This window comes from Kryptolebias marmoratus, linkage group LG14, assembly GCF_001649575.2.
Source record: "Kryptolebias marmoratus isolate JLee-2015 linkage group LG14, ASM164957v2, whole genome shotgun sequence".
Classification (NCBI taxonomy): domain Eukaryota; kingdom Metazoa; phylum Chordata; class Actinopteri; order Cyprinodontiformes; family Rivulidae; genus Kryptolebias; species Kryptolebias marmoratus.
In genome coordinates, this window is record NC_051443.1 from 12295872 (window position 1) to 12314522 (window position 18651).

General features: G+C 38.9%; 2 protein-coding genes across 8 annotated transcripts in view; one reads left to right on the top strand and one right to left on the bottom strand.

The window, feature by feature from the left end:
- kcnt1 (potassium channel, subfamily T, member 1) overlaps nucleotides 1–5694 on the top strand; it is a 33937-nt gene extending 28243 nt beyond the window's left edge. Inside the window, exons 22-31 of one of the 2 annotated variants that reach the window (XM_017407521.3) lie at nucleotides 2083–2154; nucleotides 2327–2461; nucleotides 2635–2746; nucleotides 2840–2941; nucleotides 3140–3223; nucleotides 3319–3447; nucleotides 4117–4411; nucleotides 4505–4567; nucleotides 4647–4731; nucleotides 4867–5694. In XM_017407521.3, the coding sequence (XP_017263010.2) occupies nucleotides 2083–2154; nucleotides 2327–2461; nucleotides 2635–2746; nucleotides 2840–2941; nucleotides 3140–3223; nucleotides 3319–3447; nucleotides 4117–4411; nucleotides 4505–4567; nucleotides 4647–4731; nucleotides 4867–4996 (1207 nt within the window). In that variant the 3' untranslated portion in view covers nucleotides 4997–5694. The remainder of the gene's footprint in view (nucleotides 1–2082; nucleotides 2155–2326; nucleotides 2462–2634; nucleotides 2747–2839; nucleotides 2942–3139; nucleotides 3224–3318; nucleotides 3448–4116; nucleotides 4412–4504; nucleotides 4568–4646; nucleotides 4732–4866) is intronic. The other variant, XM_017407522.3, reaches the window with a different exon arrangement.
- A 52-nt stretch (nucleotides 5695–5746) lies between these two features.
- The window catches only part of camsap1a (calmodulin regulated spectrin-associated protein 1a), a 23862-nt gene continuing 10957 nt past the window's right edge, over nucleotides 5747–18651 (bottom strand). Inside the window, exons 6-20 of one of the 6 annotated variants that reach the window (XM_037979380.1) lie at nucleotides 17111–17170; nucleotides 16570–16711; nucleotides 16051–16190; nucleotides 15519–15615; nucleotides 14632–14758; nucleotides 14275–14360; nucleotides 13726–13810; nucleotides 11323–13618; nucleotides 11102–11238; nucleotides 10790–10998; nucleotides 10589–10651; nucleotides 10237–10324; nucleotides 10025–10146; nucleotides 9801–9919; nucleotides 5747–9272 (exon numbers count right to left, since the gene is read on the bottom strand). In XM_037979380.1, coding sequence (XP_037835308.1) covers nucleotides 8982–9272; nucleotides 9801–9919; nucleotides 10025–10146; nucleotides 10237–10324; nucleotides 10589–10651; nucleotides 10790–10998; nucleotides 11102–11238; nucleotides 11323–13618; nucleotides 13726–13810; nucleotides 14275–14360; nucleotides 14632–14758; nucleotides 15519–15615; nucleotides 16051–16190; nucleotides 16570–16711; nucleotides 17111–17170 — 4062 coding nt within the window. In that variant the 3' untranslated portion in view covers nucleotides 5747–8981. Of the gene's footprint in view, nucleotides 9273–9800; nucleotides 9920–10024; nucleotides 10147–10236; nucleotides 10325–10588; nucleotides 10652–10789; nucleotides 10999–11101; nucleotides 11239–11322; nucleotides 13619–13725; nucleotides 13811–14274; nucleotides 14361–14631; nucleotides 14759–15518; nucleotides 15616–16050; nucleotides 16191–16569; nucleotides 16712–17110; nucleotides 17171–17569; nucleotides 17603–18651 lie in introns of all 6 variants that reach the window. The other 5 variants (XM_037979381.1, XM_037979382.1, XM_017407863.3 and 2 more) reach the window with 5 other exon arrangements.

An 18651-nucleotide genomic window follows, 5' to 3' on the forward strand; every position in this document is an offset into this window, starting at 1 on the left:
ATGAAACTTTCAGGAAATAATCACTGGATGTGCATCTACAGCTGATTAACTTTTGGAGTTATGCCAATGGAAGATGGCCACAACAGCTAATCAACATTAGCTAACACAAAAGTGACTATAACCCAGTCAGTTTTACAGATTTTAAGCTAAAATTTAATGTGGTAGTAGCCGAAAGCTATTCCCAACGCTTACACTGAGCATGACATCTTGCAATCTTGCATGAGATTACACATAACGTTAATTTCAAGGTATGACAAAAATGGCTACAATGTCATCATTTTTCAACAGAAGATGATTTTTGTCCAAATCTCTGGCGTGAAAGGTGGTGGGTGATATGCAACCCTTCCAAAATTAATAGGCCTTTAATTTATTATATAATTGGAAAAGTGACTCGAAAACTGTTTGTTTGTAAATTAAGCAGGTATACAGATCTATAGGTGAATGTTTAGAAGTGACTAATTAAACAGTATTGTGTAACCTGAGTAAAACTATAGAACTAACTTTGTAAAAAAGTTCTTTGGACAAATAAAACTGATATTGGCATCACTGCATGGGTTTAGGAACCCTTCCACAAATGAAATGAAATAACCTTATTTTACAAAAATTGTATTTACAAAAATAGATAAACAATATTTATATTCCTGACAATAGCAAGAACACAAAGTATAAACCATAGAAGAAAAAAAAGTGTAGGTAGAAGCACAAGCTCATTATACCTCCAATTTATTATACATAAAGCATCATCAAAAGTCAGGTCAGCAAAATGTAGCCTGTATTTTTTTTTAAAACAAATCTCCAAGTAATTCCAGCTAAGTCTGTGCACTAACTCATAATATAAAACAATCAAACATCATTGTATTTGTTTAACAAATGATTCTTGTACATTTTTTAAATTTAAAGAGTGAAAAACACAGTTTTAGCTTTTCCCAACAATTATTCCACTCCTGAATCCCTCTAACTGAAGTACAATTGTTTTTAACATTCGTCCTGACCTTTAGTTTTTTAAACAAATCCTTCTCTCTTAGTTCATAATTTGTTTCTTTAATTTCAAACCACTTTTGTATACACCTTGAAAGGAGTTTATTATGAGCTTTGTACAGAGTCAATGCTGTTCTAAGCTCTACAAAAGCAAAAAATCATTGCATGAAAACATAATTGGCCGCGCCATCCACAAATGACGGTTAAAGCTCTATTGTGCAAAAAACAAAGCCATATGTGAACACCATCCAAAAGCACTGCTGTCTTTTTTGGGTCAAAGCTCATTTAAAATGAACTGAAGCAAATTGGAAAACTGTTCTTTGGTCAAAAGAAATTAGAATTTCCTTTTGGAAACCAAAGGCACCATGTCCTCCATACTAAAGAGGGCAGTTTATAAGCCTGCCTCGTTGTTTGTATGGTGGTACATTAGTGCCTATGGCACGGGCAGCTTACACATCTGGAAAGGTACCATCAATGCAAAAAAGTCAATAGAGGTTTTAGAACAACATATGCTCACATCCATGACATCTTTTTCAAGGAAGGCCTTGCATATTTCAGCAAGCCTATGCTTGCCGTATAAGGCATCTATTACACTGGCATCGCTTTGTGGTATAGAATGGCCTGTCAAGCATCACATATACTGTAAGACAACGTATATCTTATACAAAACTACTTGTATAGCCATCTTAACTACACAAAAATTCAGATTTGTCAGTAGTAACAGTTTTTACAAAATGTGACATAGTTCAGATTACTGTCAAAATCTAATGCATTCTTCCTTTGTTCAGCTGGAAGAAGAAAATAGCTTTGTAGGTTTTGCTTAATCTGTCGAAGAAACAAACAAGCTGCACTAGATTTGTAGAGAAACAAAGGCTGCATTGAACAATAGCAAGGACAAATATCAGAGGAAACAAAAGGAAAAAAAGCTCTTTCTGAGGAAGAGCTTTTGTCATCTGCAAGGCTTGTTCTGAATAACTGACATGCTTAATGTTTCTTGTCTGAGTACACTCCAAATCCAGCATCTGTGCATTTGTGTTTTTATTTTGAGAATAGGACTGAAAAACATAATTGCTCTTATTTCCATATCACACATGCTTCCTGCAGGCCCGATAATCATTTCCTGGAGGCCATTTGCTGTTTCCCAATGGTGTATTACATGGCTGGTTCCATAGACAAGTAAGACTGTCAAATCATCTTCAGATTTGATTTTGTTTGCTTTGTTTTCTTCAATCATTGTTGGCGTAAAATGTGTTTTGAAAGAGCTTGTACATAGCCGTGATCAGATATTCAGTGTTTTCCTGGGAAAGCAACGTTTGCTGAGGTTTCAGTGAGTGTGTTTGTGTTGCAGTCTGGACAGCCTCCTCCAGTGTGGTATTATCTATGCTCATAACTTGGTGGTTGTGGATAAAGAGAGTACAATGAGCGCTGAAGAGGACTACATGGCTGATGCCAAAACTATTGTCAATGTACAGACGATGTTCAGGTAATTAAACATGTTGTGGCCATATCTATAGCCAGTTTGTATAGAAAACCTTTTTTTTGAGGCTCCACTTAAACATGAATACCAGTGCTATTGTTTTTGGTTTAGATTTAAATAGAAATATTATGTCACAGTCACTAAAAATAAAATACTTTTTGTAATCCTGTGACATTCAGGTTGTTTCCCAGTCTCAGTATCATCACAGAACTTACTCATCCATCCAACATGAGGTTCATGCAGTTTAGAGCGAAGGACTGCTATTCACTGGCTCTCTCCAAGCTGGAGAAGGTAAGACCTTCCCCAGATAGGATTGCATTTGGATTTTATAAATAGTTAGAAAAAAAAGGTGCCAGGGCATTTAAATGTTGCCGTCCCCCGCAGAAAGAGCGTGACAAGGGCTCCAACTTGGCCTTCATGTTTCGCCTGCCCTTCGCCGCAGGCAGAGTGTTCAGTATCAGCATGTTGGACACCCTCCTCTATCAGGTTGGTACGCACAGATGACTCGCCTCAGCACCAGGTAGAAAAATGTGTTTCAAAGCAGCTGAGAATCACCACCAAAACGCACAAGTGCCCTCTTGTGTTCAGTCACTACAACCTCGATCAAGTTCTTTTTTATGTTTTCAACGTTGATACTCAAGATTATAAAGTGACAGGTTTTTTTTTTCCTGCAATTATTTTCAGTCTTTTGTTAAGGACTACATGATTCTTATTGCAAGGCTGCTTCTGGGACTGGACACCACTCCAGGATCAGGATACCTCTGTGCTGTGAGTCTGACAGAAAAAAAAAAGTCCTAAATGATGCACTATGATTAAAATGCCCAGACTGCTGTATGATTACACGCCATCATCTGTTGTTCTAGATGAAAGTAACAGAGGAAGATCTGTGGATCGGTTCTTACGGGAGATTGTTCCAGAAACTTTGCTCTTCAAGTGCCGAAATTCCTATTGGGATCTATCGCACAGAGTCCCACATTTTTACCACTTCTGAGGTGAGATTGCAAGAGGAAAAGTGCCAAAGTTGTGTAAATTTATTACATAACTAGAGAAGTTGTTTTTTTTTGTGACAGGTCATTGTGAACACTGACTGTTGAATAACTAAAAAGGGGAAATACAGTTAAGGCTAGAAAAGCAGAACACTAGCTAAAAGCTAAAAAGAACAAAATACTAGCTAAAAGTAGCCAAAAACTAACACCAGCTAAAAGAAACAAAAGGGTAGGTAAAAATCTAAAACTAGCAATAGGCTACAAGACTAAAAGTACCATAAAATTATGTAAATAAATCAGTTATGATGAACCAGATTTCAGAGAGCACAATGCTTTTGAAGGAACTGATGAGACCTCATTGTATTTTTATGGGGTAAATATTTTTAATATTAGTAAATAAAGTTAAATATTTTGAAATGTATAAAAAATAATAAAAAGTCACAACACCCATCTTCCGAATGAGGTGAATATTTTGATATATGAATGGCTAAAATTACACAAAGTATGCAGAATGAGTTAGATCCTATATTAACAGGAAAATAGGGTGAATGATGAATCAGCATTCAGACAATTCTTAGATTTTTCTTAGATTTTTCTGAAGTTTCATAATTTTAAGATAAATGTTTACACTTCAGACAGATTTGTCAATAGATTACTTCAGGTCCCTGATCTCAGTCACAGGTGTCGATGAGTGTCGATGACTGTGAGGACACAAAGGACAAGGGGGACGAGTCTCGCAGCAACGACCAGACGGATCACCCCCTGCTGAGGAAGAAGAGCATGCAGTGGGCTCGGCGCCTGAGTAAGAAAAGCGTGAGGTGGCAGGGGGTGAACAGGGACTTGAGCAAAGACCACGCCCAGCGCATCGCCCAGCAGCGCCTCAACCTCTACAGGCGCTCTGAGAGGGAGGAGCTCTCTGAGCTGGTCCGGAACCGCATGAGGCATCTGGGCCTCCCCACCTCCGGATATGGTAAAAGTGACTTGTTTATAATAGTTCCTTTTCACTCAAGTGATCCGTCTTTTCTTTTCCAGTGTCTACAGTATGTTTCTTGTCTGAATTCAGATGACCTGACGAATCTGACAGCCAGTGACGTCATGAACAGAGTCAACCTGGGATACCTGCAAGGTGAAGATTTGGATCGCATGTCAGGCGCAGTGTGATCATAGGACCATGGCTGGGCTGACTGTGTATGTGTCTGTTTCAGATGAGCAGAATGATCACCAGAACACCTTGTCCTATGTCCTCATTAACCCTTCTCCGGACACCAGGCTGGAGCTCAATGACATTGTGTAAGTACTTCATAAAGTAACTCTTGATGAGTCCTTTCATGCAGAATAACTGCCATGGCTATGAGAGTAAAAGGCCAGAGTAAAAAAATAGGTATAGGAAATGTTCTGTGCAATAACATCTCGGTTCCGTCTCAGGTATTTGATCCGTTCTGACCCTCTGGCTCACGTCCCAGAGGAGCCACCTATCCATAGCAGCAGCCTAAAAGAGAGGCGTGAGTCCAGCACCAGGGAGGACACCCCGAGAGGACACAATGTTTGCCTTTAACTCGTCGATCTCTCACCGATCACCGGGTCTGGTTCTGTCCATGCAGGTCATTTAAAACAAGATGGTTTCAGCTGCAATTTTTGCCAGTGCTGCAATCTGCAAACATATTTTGTGAATTTATGTGAGTGCCTACCTACTGTCTAATGACAACTGTTTTTTTGTGTGTGTGGGTGTGTGTGTGTGCGTGCATGTGTGTGTGTGTGCGACACTTTTATCCTCTCACCACAAATACTGTAAATACGACTCAAGCATTAGGTTCTTTTTAGCTCATCAATATGCGAACTGGAGGCATTTAACCCTCCCGAAGCCCTCAAAAGAGAAAGAGATAGAGAGAGGTAGACAAGCTCTTGTAACTTTGGGTCAATTTGACCTGAAGGCCATGGGAGGGTTAAGTCAGGGTCATCACATGTACAATGCTACTATTAGAGGTAATCTGATTTCTAAACAATATGTTTATGATCACAGGAATCACCCTCGTGAAACTGTTTGTTAACAAAACCTTTTAAGGTAAAGCTTAAATATGAATATATCTGTATTTTAGAATGCAACTGTTGCACTTTTTATTGTATACCACAAGTTATCTACAACCTCAATACTGAAAAAGTTGGGAAGTTGTGTAAAAAGTAAATAAACACAGAATGGGATGATTTGCAAATCTCATGAAACCACTGTATTCACAATGGAACACAGTAAACATATCAAATGTTTAAAAAAAGAAATTTAACCTTTTTTTTTTTTTTTAAAAAAAAAGGGAATTTAAAATTTTATAGCACCAACACATCTTTCTGCTTTGCCTCAGTCCATTTTTAATGAGCTTGACTTTTAGTCTTGTCCTTTGAGCTCAGAGATTTCTCCAGATTCTTGAAACTTTTTGATGATTTTACAAACTGTATATGATGGACATTCAAAGACTTTCTAATTTTCCAATGAGGAACATTATTCTGAAATTGGTAGTTAAATTAATTGCAAAATGCTCCTCCAGCTGTTTATTCGTGTCATTTACTTTTACAGCTTTTTGTTGCCCCGTCCCTTTTCCGAGATGCGTTGCTGCCATTAAATAAAAAATGTCCTTATTTGTCAAAACAAAAAGGTACAATTTCTTAGTTTAAACATTTGATATGTTTACTATGTTGCATTGTAAAAAATATGGGCTTAAGAGATTAGCAATTCATTGCATTCTTTTATTTTCATTTTACAAAGCATCCCAACTTTTTTGGAATTTTGTTTGTAAAATCAAACGTTTATAAATCAAACAGCCCTAAGTGACCTAGATGAAACGTGCATTACAGTTTTCAAAACTTTGTTTTTGTCAGCTTATTCCAGGTAGTTCATCAGTGGCATCATGATCTATGTTAGAAACTAGCATAGAAATGTTAAAAGTAATTTACTGTATATGTTTGTAGCTTCCGTTCCTTTCTTTAGTCTTAGAGTTTAGGACCATGAGGGCTCAGTTCAGTGCTTTGAACTGGATGTGCAAAATATTCAGTATTGTGCCAAAAAGTATTTGTTTGTTTTACACTATATATAAGTAATCAGAAAAATTTTATTTTTGTTCTTAACACCGCTCAGTGATTCATTACAGGTGTAGTTATTTAGGCAAATCTTAACACTTTTTGCATATACTGTCAGTCTGACTTTGCACAAATGTCAGTGTTGACTAGATTTGTACTTGAATTTAGTTTTATGTGCACATTAAAGTGCTATAAAATACATTAAAACAGTTTTAAGTGGTGAAATCCTTTTGCTTTTGTATTGTTGCATGTCTTTGACCTCATGAGCACAAACACCACATTCTCATTGATAATGACAATTTGTAGGATATTTTTTTCCCTAATGTTCCTGTGTGCTCTAAAGTGACATGTTAGAGCTGAATGTCTAACTTTTACAGTTTACACTTAAAGAGCATCTGGGTTTCTGTGCAGAGGAATTGTTATATTATAAATCTCTTTGCAAATTTCTTGATCACCAAGATGACCAAAAAACGTTAAAGCTGGCTGCAGAGGAACTGATATTTTTCAAAGACCACCATTGCTCCAACTTTAGCAAGAAAACATACCTAATTGCATTTTATTATATCTCTTTAAAATAAATAAACAGAAAGTATAACCAAAGTAAAACATAACAACTCTTTAACAGAATAAACTGCAAAATAGAGCCTACTTTTTAGTAAACACAACTTGTACATTACGTACAAAAAAATACTATCCAAAAATGTACAAAATGCAGCAAACAAATATCAAGTATAGTGCAGTTTACCCAAACATTGTTCCAGCCAGAATGTTTTTTTTTTTGTCTTTACCAGGAAATTGCTGGGCCACGAAGGCGTCATCAAATGTTTACATCTCGGTTGTTTCGGATTAGAAGAGTAGATCAGGAATTTCAGACAAATGTACAGTTAGTCTAAACAGCACTTCCTGTTTGGGAATATTAGTAACACAATTTCCCTCACTTGTAAAACCAACCCCATTTGTTTTCCACTGCAACAACAGCAGACGGCTCAACTCAAAATAAATAAAGACAAAAAGTTGTGTTGTGTGATGGAAGTTTGAAATCATAATCGCTCGTTTGAACACGTTCTGGCCTCATCGCTAACATGAAGATTCATTCACATCTGCAAACACACTTAAAAAAACTGATTAGACATTAATGCTCCCTAACATACAGTGTATTCCATACATACATTGAAAAGATGTTTTCTTAAAGCTCCCTCCTCTTAAAAGCCCAGACCAGTAGCAGAAGCAGATGTGCAGTCAGAATTAATCACAGCAGTGAGGTGGGATTGTTTTTTGCCAAGCTGAAATAGTTAACATTAAATACAAGGGAACACCTTCCATTAGAGGTTGACTGATTGGGGTTTTGCAAAAGCCAATCTTTAGAAATCAGGACAGCCGATTCATAAAGCCAATTTTTTTGTTTTGTTTTTGGCAAGTCTAACCTATGCATACAAATTAGATTACAATCTGCTAGATTTAAAAAAAAAACACAAACAACCAATGCTTACAGTAGGATGGATAACAGTCAGTAGTCGAAACATTTTAGGCTTCCTAACAAATGTTTCCTGAAGCACATTTTTAACCATGTCTGTGTGTTTGTGTGTCTGTCTGTACTAAAAAACCTCATAACCACAGGAAGAATTTTAATAAAACATGGAGAAAATAATTAACCTGATTAACCTTTGGACTCAACCCGATTTAAGATGACTGCCACAGCTAACTAACCTACTAAAAAACACAAAAATGGCAATGCCTTAGTCAATTTTAAAGATGATTACCTAAAATTTGATGTGGTAGGAGCTGAGAGTCATCCCCAACACATACTTTGAGCATTATGCCTTTTTTATGGTTTGACTAAAACAGCTCCAAGTCAACTGAATTCTTAACATTGGATGATCTTAGTCTAAAATTGGCATTCATGGTGGCGAGCGACATGCATTCCTTCAATGAATATTTTTGTTATTGGTGACATTTTTGTTGATTGCAAACCAAACAAACATGTCTGCCTTTTAATTGGTTTAGTATGCATAGGCATGGCTGTTGTGGAATATTTAAAAAATTGCAAAAGTCAGCTTTATTAATCAGCTGCCTGTTCAACTGGTTGACCTCAAGCTTGCACATTGCTGCTCACATTCATTTGCACTTGATGTCAGTAGAACATTTGCTACCGTACAGAGAATTCGCTGCATTTCACTCCACAGTTTAGTTTCTCTTCCCTGCTACATGAAATAAAATCATCATCAGTAGTGTATAATTGATGGAAATTGACAGGAAACATCTACAAATTAAAATACTGAAGTGTGACATGCAGAATAAATTGGTGACAGGATGAAAAGACTAAGTACAGTGTGTCGGTTGCTGTTTCATACTGTATATATTCACACTGCCACAGGTCACATAACCTTCTCCCTAATAAGATGTCAGTCTCCTCTAAGAGTTTTGGGTCCTGCCCTTCAGTAGCTTAAAGAACTGTTACAAGTGTCCCATTTTGCTCACTTCCGGCGTGCACTTCCTGGTCTCTTGACCTGCCACAGGTGATTGTGAATGGTCAGAGCATCCACGCTCACAGACACGGACTTGGCAGGGATGATGGTGAACTGTTTGCGGTCCGAGTTGTATTTGTAAAGCTTGTCAATCATCTTTCGGCCGATGATACGTGGGCCTGTGCCTGTGAACTTGATGATCTCCTCGGTGTCCGGTGAGTAAGAGTAAATGGCACGAAACTGGCACCCGCCGTCACGGAAGAGGATGATCAGGTGGTTGGATTCACACTTTTCTAACTCCTGAAAAACACAAACAACAGTCTTTAATGAAACGAGGGGACAAAACAAGCAGAATAGTGTGAGAAATACAAAAAAGAAGAATGAAGTTCACCTATGGCTTTGAAGGTATAACTTTGACCAGTTAAAATAATAATGTGTCTGGGTGAATTTGTTTGTCTGTAGGGTTAGCAAAATATCTTATGAACCAGACAGATTTTAATCAAACTCTCAGAAGGTATTCACACAACTAATTGATCTTAACCTCCACAAAAAAACTACACCACAGTAAATTTTACAGATGTTAAGCTAAGATCTGGTGTAGTAGGAGCTTAGAGTCATTTACAAAACATACTCTAAGCACTTACAGATCATGTGAGATTTCAGTTTCACATGAGATCGCACTGTTTTCAAAGTTTGACAAAAATAGGTATAACTTTCATTTATCAATATAAGATGATCTTTGTCCAAAACTGGCATGAAAGGTGGTGGGGATATGCATTTCTTTAAGGAATGCTAGGCCTTTGCTTGTATAAACTGAAGATAAAGTACCTCGAGTACAACATTCTTCTGGACCTCATTAACCTTTCCAGCAAGGCAGCAATGGGCGATGGCATTGATGATAATTGGTTTGTTTGATTTAGAGCTCGGCTCCTTGAAGAGTTTAGGACCTTTAAACAAACACAACGTGTATAAAAGATCAATAAAATACAGATGTACTATTGTGTATTTGTTATTTTTAAATGTAGAACAGGAAATTCTGCATTTCAGCTCACCATTGTACTCAGTTGAAGTGATGGATGAGGCTATAGAGCCGTTCTCCCAGTCCCGCTCCATGTTCCTGCTGGAGGCCCTGCTCAGAATGGTGAATGACTCCATGGAGCACATAGACGCAGCCCTTGTGGACATGTTAGCAAGTCAATCAGATAACTGTGAGGATGCACAGGATTCATCATCTGATCACAGCATATATAAAGACAATTCTCACCTGTTTGGCTCTGCGCCTCCAGAGATAACGCTGTCCGCGTCTGTCGCCAAAGAGAGCGTCGATCCTCGGTGACTGTAACTCAGATCAGCTAAAAATGAGAGCAGAAATAGGTAGTGTCAGTTAGCAGGTAGTTTTAATTGATAATATTAAGTTACACTAAAATTCCACTTCACAACTCTGTGATGTAAAACGACTCACAGACAAAGGGAAATCAAACTGACCACTTTGAAGACTGAATGATACTTCTACTATGATGAACACTGCGTAAACCATTTTAGTTTGTTGCATTAACTCTTTTAATCAGCTGTGCATGCTTGGTATTAAACCATGCAGAGCAGGAAGCATTGTTCACCTCCCCTGCAGCCTGCTGCTGAACTCTGGGCTTTGATTAACATGGACACCTTCAGAGATTCACCTGCACAACACACGTGTACACACTTAGAGGATAATAACATGCACACAAGTCACTGAAAAAAGCCTATCACTTCATGAACAGGTAATAATGGAGACAACATAGAACATTTGCCTAAAGCAGAAGTCAAGATGTTCTCACGTGTGGTAGATCCTTTGGTGAAGCTGCTGGATTCTTCTCGGTGCAGTGACTTAGGTCTGTTCCTGCGAGGTTTAGTTCTTGTGCGAGGTTTAACCAGACCCTGCTCTTCCATAAGTGCTTGCTGCTTCCTCCGCAAGTACTCCTGTTTAATTAGCTCTCGCCGTGCTTTCTCCTCCTCCTTGCGAACACGGTCTTCCTCTGCTTTACGCCTTGAACAAACAATGCAAGGGTTAAGACTTGCAATCCAATCCACCTGCACCCACACTCTTTAGGTTCATGTTCCTCCCTATTTGTGCATAACATCGAACCTACCGAGCCTCGTCACGCTTGAGCTCACTCTCTGCTTCTTGCTGCTGTTTGCGAAGTCTCGCCTCTTCTGCTTTGCGCTGCTGTTTGAGGAGGAAGGCAGCACGACGTTTGGCCATTTCATCCTCTGCTTTCTCGTCATCCTGGACAATTGAAATGGATACTGTTTCATATATCTGCATCTTTCGAACAAATACATGGTGAAAAGCCAATCGTGTGAGTTATACCTTAAAGAAGAAGCCTAACATGTTCTTCTGCTCAGCTTCTGCTGTGCTGTCTCTAGTGTCTGTACTGCCATCCTCCAGTGGCTCTTTAAGGTCAGACAAGTCAACCTCAATCAGCTGACCTTTGATCCTGGTACTTTCATCGCCACTGATAATGTCTTTGCTTGTGTTGGAAGGTTTTTTCTCCTCTTCTTCTGCATCCTCTGCTGAAGATTCTGATGTGTTGGCGATAACCGGTGGGTCTTGTGATTTTGGTTTGCCTGAGAAGTTCCCACCTCCCTCTGTGGTGCTTTCATGAACTCTAAAGGTGGCGTTCCTCTGAATGCTTTTCTCAGTTTTGTGGCTCTCGGCAGCATGTCCTGTCTCGTGCTCTCCGTCAGCACATTTTTTTGGAGAAGGCCGGCAGTCTGGTGATGGGATAGTTGAGTTGTCAGACACAGTCTTAGTGTTTTCTTTGCACTTTTTCTGCTCTGCTGCTTTGCTGCGTTGGCTGGAGCTAAGCTTGGGAGGACGGCGGGCGGGGAGAGAATTGCTGCCACTGATATCTACGAAGTGAACTGCGAAAGATCTGGAGTCTGAGGTAGAGGGTGTTGTTTGTGTGGGGTAGGGGGTTGTGCTTTGGCCTGTTTGCACAGACTCTTGGGGTGAGACCACACTCTGCTTCATCAATATGTCCTGCTGTAAGGAGAGCTGCATCATCTGTTGCTGAATAGAACTAATAGCTTGATTAAGTAGGTCTATAGAGCGGGAACACTCATTTACGTCAGGTTCACAGCTATTATCCTGGGATATGGTGTTCCACCTGTTGTCTTTGTTCGTCGGCTGTCCCTCGGTTTGATCTTTCAGGGCATCTAGACAGGAATCATCCTTGCAAGCCTGGATCTTGACTCTCCTCCTGCTAGCAGCTGTTGATCCAGAGGAATCTTGGGAATGTTTTGGTGGTAAAGGAAGTGTGTCGCTCCTCCCTTCACCCTTCTTAACAATGTTCAGGAATGCAGCTTTCCCAAGCTTTAGTCTTTGCCTAGCTGACAAAGCCTCCATTTTCTTCTTCTGATACTCGATCGCACACCTTTGCTCTTCCAGCTGCATATGTAGCTGAAGTAACTCTGAAGGCATGGCTGAAGAGCAAACCATCACATTCTTCTCCAACGCTGTGCCAGAGTCCTTCCCTAGCCACTGAGGGGCAATTTCAGAGCCATCTGGAGTGGTCTTCTGGGAGCTGCTGGTACTGGAGTATCCATCACGGAGGCCAAGTTTAAGGAGCTTTCTCTCTGCGAAGCTGGTCATCTTAACACCTGCACTACCCGAGACGCTGCAGCTGCTCGCCCACGATACGGTACTTGGGCAAGGACTTGAGCGTCCACTAGCATCTTCCTTATCCCCCCTCTCTGTCACCTTTAAGTCCTCTCTGAGTTTTGCTGACTCACCTTCTCCATCTCCCAATTCAGGCACGTATTCCCCCTCTAAACAATCTCCCCTTCCTTTTCTCACCACTTCTTTAGCTAGATCTGTCTGATCATCCTCATCATCGTCTTCCTCAAGATCTGCAATGTCAGAGTCAGAGTCATGCCCTGCTTCGGGCAAAGGGCTGAATGAACTGTGGTGGTCTGTTTCCCCTGATAAGTGAAGGAAAAAGCCTGGCGTTTCTGTTTTTCCATGCTGAGAAATGCCTGTTGAGCCAATCACAGATTCTTCCACAGGTTTGGGTGTACCGGTACTTCTGTTTGACTCAACTACAGGAGCTTTCCTTTTTGAGGTGTTAGGGATGTTGGCTGTAGATTTCTTACCAGCTACTGCTCCTCTACAGCAACCCTCACCACTTTCCTCCTGCTTGTTCACAGTGATCATCTTCTCTTTGGCTCGTTTAGGGACAGCGGCTATCAAAGGCTCCAGATAGTAGCTGTCTGCTTGGTGGTCCAGAGCAAAGGGACTTGTGTCGTGGGGCAGAATACAAAGAGAATTAGAACCCCCAGGGGATGAGTTTAGATTATGTGTTTCTAGCTCATCCTGCTCCATTTCACTTTCAATCCTGTGTCGAGAAAATGCGGAAGGGTGGATGACAGAAACAAGTTCTTCCTCCTCTATTACCTCCTCTTCATCTTCTATGCGCATGTGACTAAGCAGGCTTTGGCCACTGAGTCTGTGCTGAGGCAGAGCTGACCCCAGCATGTGTTTGGGGGTAATGCTCATGATGTTAGAGGCTAAGCTGTCTTTGCTAATGGATCGAGCGATGCTGATGCTGTCTGATTCATCCTCTTTTGCGAAATGCAGAGCATAGGGTGCTGGTTGGGATAAAGGTCTAAAAAGAAGTGATGGAACAGGAAAAGAGTTATAAAGCTAAGAATAACAAGTCCTGAAACTGAGGAAAGGTCAGTCCGTTTGGAAAAGCTGTAACAATGGACTCACCTCGCCCTCCTCTCTGGCCATGCCAATATGGAGTCCTGATGTTGGCCATCTGTTCGTGTCACAGGGTTTGACCTGTTTCTCAGCTCTGCACAAAGAAAACACTAGTCAGAATATTAGATGGAATTTATATATATATATATATATATATATATATATATATATATATATATATATATATATGTATACTAATGTATATACACACACTAATGTCTGACTTCACCAACTTTAACTTAAGTAAATAGAGCAATAAATTAAAAAAACAACTTCAGAAAAACAAATACATAAAGATTAAAGATCAAATTGCTCTTCATAACCTTTTTGTTTCTTGTCTTATTTTTTCCTCAATGTTGAGCTTAAAGCTCAGCAACAGCAATTTCTCCTCATTTGTCCATAAATGTCTTCTGCACCTAAGAACACTTTGCTTTTTCCTTTTCCATTATCTCTGTCTTCAGTAAACAGCTTAGTCATTTGCTATTAAAAGAGTTTTATTTGTGTCTTGCGGCTGCAGAATGTGCACCAGTATCTGAGCAAATATTTGATCTGTATTACCTGAAGCACCCTCTTCAACCACCCTCTGCTGTCTCGGTCTCAGGGGGAGCAATGAGTGCGATGAGACGGATGAAGTTGTTTTAGTGCTGAAGAGAAGAATAGCAAAGATTATATTTTTTTAACCTTTAGATAATGCTACCTAGTTGTTAAAACCATTTAAAACCAACAACTTTCACAAAGAAGCTTGAGGTTAAATAAGCCAATAGGTGGAAATGTCATTTTAAACTACTTTCACATCTACAGTCATACCAGTCTAACGTTGAACTTTCAAATAAAGAAAAGAAAAAAAGAATTACTTTGACTGAAAAAGCTTTTCTTCTTTGGTGTCTCTACAAAGGCAAAAATATTATTTCGTACCTGAGGTCGGTGTTTGCGGTTGTGGTCAAGATGTCCTCTGAGTGGGATGATGGCAGGAAATGTCGTTTAGTAACATTGGAGGTGGGTACATAAGATCGAGAACTTTTGGGCTGCAGCAGAAGTCTCACTGTGAAAATGGCAGAAGTGTGCGTTAATAAACAGAAAACAAAACAGAAATTCACATTACATAGTTAATGATCTTTATCCATTTGTTTAGCTTTATGACATCTGACTTCTGGTCATTTTTTGAAGTTATCTTGATCAATAGTTTTCCAGGCTTTCTGAAAGTTTTCAAAGCTTTTTTCTTTCTTTTTTTTTCTTGTTTTAAGAAACGGGGGGGCAGCAAAGGACCAAGGAGGTGCATCATCCTTCAGTTGATCATTGATTGTATATCATGTTTTCAGCTAATGCTCTTTTGGAATCACCTTGTTGATGCCAAGATACTATTTTATGTGCCAAACTATGAAATGGGAACACATTGTGTTTTTGTAACAGGCTGCTATTGAAAAAGTGTCTAAAAATCCCTTTTAAAATCAGTTCTTTGCTAAATTATCCTTTATGTGTCGACACAACACTAGTTCATTCCTGAAGTTTAGGGGTCTTTTTATGTCTAATTGATTCGTAGGTCAGAGCTAATTGGCTTATGAAACAAAAATAAGTACTCTGAAAATGGTCAGGTTCTGGGCTGAAAACAAGTACACAGAATATGAGTAGAAAAAGCAGACAAAGTCCAAAAGAAAACTTTGAAAGACCCTCAAAATGCCTGGCAAAAATGTGATCAAGGCTTATAAAAATTACAATGAAGTCTGATTTCCACAAAGAAAAATATAAAAAAATAAACTTTTGCACAGAACTACAAACACATCAAAGTGGAGAATGTGTCATACCATCTTTGATTTCCTGAAGGTCTCTGGGTTGTACAAAGTCTGGCTTCACATTCTCAAACCACCAGAAAAGCTCAGCAATGAAGACCATGACATTATTCTGCAAGACATGACAACCAAGGTAAACACCAGGAGCAACAAGGAACTCTACAACCTACTCCTTCAAATGAAACTACTTCATTTCTCTTGCTGTTGTTTTTGCAGAACACACACTTCAGCACACTAAATTTATGTTTTTCTTTACCATCTGTATCAGATGAGTGGAATGAGTGTAGAAGTGAAACATTGTTTATTCACAAATGTAACAATGGCACAAGTGGAAGCAAAAAGTCAACAAAGTAGCTCAGGTATGTTGATAGAATAATGTATGTTTGATCTCAGGTAATAACCATGAGCAAAAATAATTTAAAAATAGCAAAGATGCCTTTTTTCTTTCAGTTTGTTTAAGCTTTTTACTTTACCCAACCTTTACATTTGGAACAGTCGTTTTTAACACAGTGAAGATGATGATGACGTGTCGTGTTGCTTGGATCACCTTCAACACCGGTGGAGAGTACAGCAGGTCCTCAGGCTTTAGATGGAAACATTTGTTCAAATATTCATTAGAAAACTCTCTCAGCAGCTGGATGTTGTACACACTTTCAGCTATGGAAGGAACTTCTTTCAGGCAGATATCTGCACAGATCAGAACGACAATATTCAGCACAATCAGGTTAATTATACAAACTTTAATGGACAAATATTAGGTTAAGATCTTTAAACATAAAATATTATTTTTATTTTTATTGGTGACTCACATTTGCATTTTGAGAAATGCTCTTATATAATATAGTGAAGGTAAATAAATATGAAAGTTGTTATCAGACATATTTCTGCAGGCAGCAGTAATTAAGTTTTGCATAATAATAATAATAATAAAAATCTGTTAAGTTGTTTCCCCTATGATCTAAGTTGACAACCTCTTGTGAGAAAAATACAACTAAATAATTAAATAAATTGAAATGAATAGATGTACAATAAAATAACATGATCTAGACAGTTTGTGTTAGCATACCTTCCAGTCTAATGAGGTCTGGGCAGTAGAAGTGGATCACAGCTAGCAGAGCCGCACCGTCACACACGTCCTTCAACAAGTCGTCCAACAGGGGGAAGTGCTGCAGAGTGCGACCTGACAGATGATCTCTGCGGTACCGCACCTACACATCAGGAGAGGTTCCACATTTACTCAGACTTATCTGATCCAAAGCCAAGTCACATGTTCACTTATTAGAAGCAACATCTTTCACTTTGTAAAACATCTCTGCCTCACCTAAACACACACACACACAGCAGATATGTGTGATTGATTTCTAGGCTTAAATAACCTTCAACTCTCTGGTTTCATACCAGGTCGGTCTTTTATCTGAGTGCCTTGTGCATCTGACCTCACATGTGGTGCATCAGTGTGTGTTTTACTCATAAGGTCTGGCAAGTATGTGGACAGTATTCAGTTCAAACAAATAACTGATAAATGTGTTTAATGGCTGGTGGATGACGAAAAAGAGAAATAATCAGTCAGAATAGAAAATAAAAAGGGTCAATAATGAGTACATTACCACACGAGAGAACTCCACAGGCTCCAATAAGCAATGGGCCAGAGCATGCACTAAATCAGGCTGGTGGAGGAAAAAAGAAATGATTGGGAGGAAGTAACAAATGAACTAAAACATATTATATGTGGCTGCATGGAGCCGTCACCACATGTGCTGCTTTATGGTGACAATGTGGCTGACGTGCCCAGCAGTTCGCTCCACCTCTTCATGGATGTTTTTTACGAGGCAGATGAAAGTAAATGGAGGTGCTAAAGGGTTTAAAATTAAAACAAATGAGCATACACTGGATGTTTCTTTTTACACCACAAAGAGACTCTGCGTCATCTTTGCAATACTCATGATGTGTTTTTTTCCCATCTTAAAATTAAAGTTTATTTTTACCACAGCTACTGTTCGGTCTGAAATTGACGCACACAGACACACATATACAGGGTAGGGGAGACAGCAAACATTTGCACTTACAGGTACAAGTTTCCAGTACCACTTGGAGGGAGACTAGTATCCAAGAGGCACAAAGGGGAGGATAAAAAAACAAGATACAAACAGGAAAAGGAGCAGGCAAGTCAAGGGTCAGATACAACTACATAGTATCAGATTATCTCCTGTTAGAGAGGAGACAGATCTGATCTGGACATGGGTTAGAGTTAGAAAAGAAACAAGAATATTTTATTTGTAAGTATAGGCAACAAATAACAAGCTCTTGTGCTTTGAATGATAATTGCAGAAGTCGTCTCACATTACATCTGATTTTCTGTAATAAAGCTTTTTAGCTTGTGGTGAGTGACCAAAGTACTGAAGCAAACGTAAACATTGAGGTACACCACGTTGGTTGTAAGAAAGAACTGGGGCCATACAAAATTTGAGCTCACTCTGGGCGTCATAACTCACACACACATTACACAAATATCGTTAAAGTCAGCATGATATGAGGCATTTTCACACACGTATACTAGAAAATGTTTACAGTGAGGTACAGAAATTCTTAGCAGGTGGTTACTCACTGTAAGTTAATAAAAAAGCATTTAAAATGTTTTTTTTTTTATCTGTAGAAGCACTCCAAAATGACTGCTGGGTAGAGAAAGCAGGTATCAATACGTAATACAGTCTAGTATTTACTGGGTACAATTCTGGTAATTACAAGGTATGTACCTGGTACAAAAAACTATGGAACATACAGGCAACTTTCACTACTTTCTCTCTGGGCTGTTTTGTGAAGTGACTTGCTACACTATATAAACAGGTTATGTACCTTTACTTACCGGGTACATATCTGGTATGTATCTGGCACACATCTGATACTTACAGGTGCTGGTCATAAAATTAGAATATCATGAAAAAGTAGATTGATTTCAGTAATTCCATTTAAAAAGTGAAACTTGTATATTATATTCATGCATTACATACAAACTCATATATTTCAAATGTTTATTTCGTTTAATTTTGATGATTACAAATGACAACAAATGAAAATCTCAAATTCATCATATCAGAAAATTAGAATATTACTGAAGACCAATAAAAACAAAGGATTTATAGAAATGTTG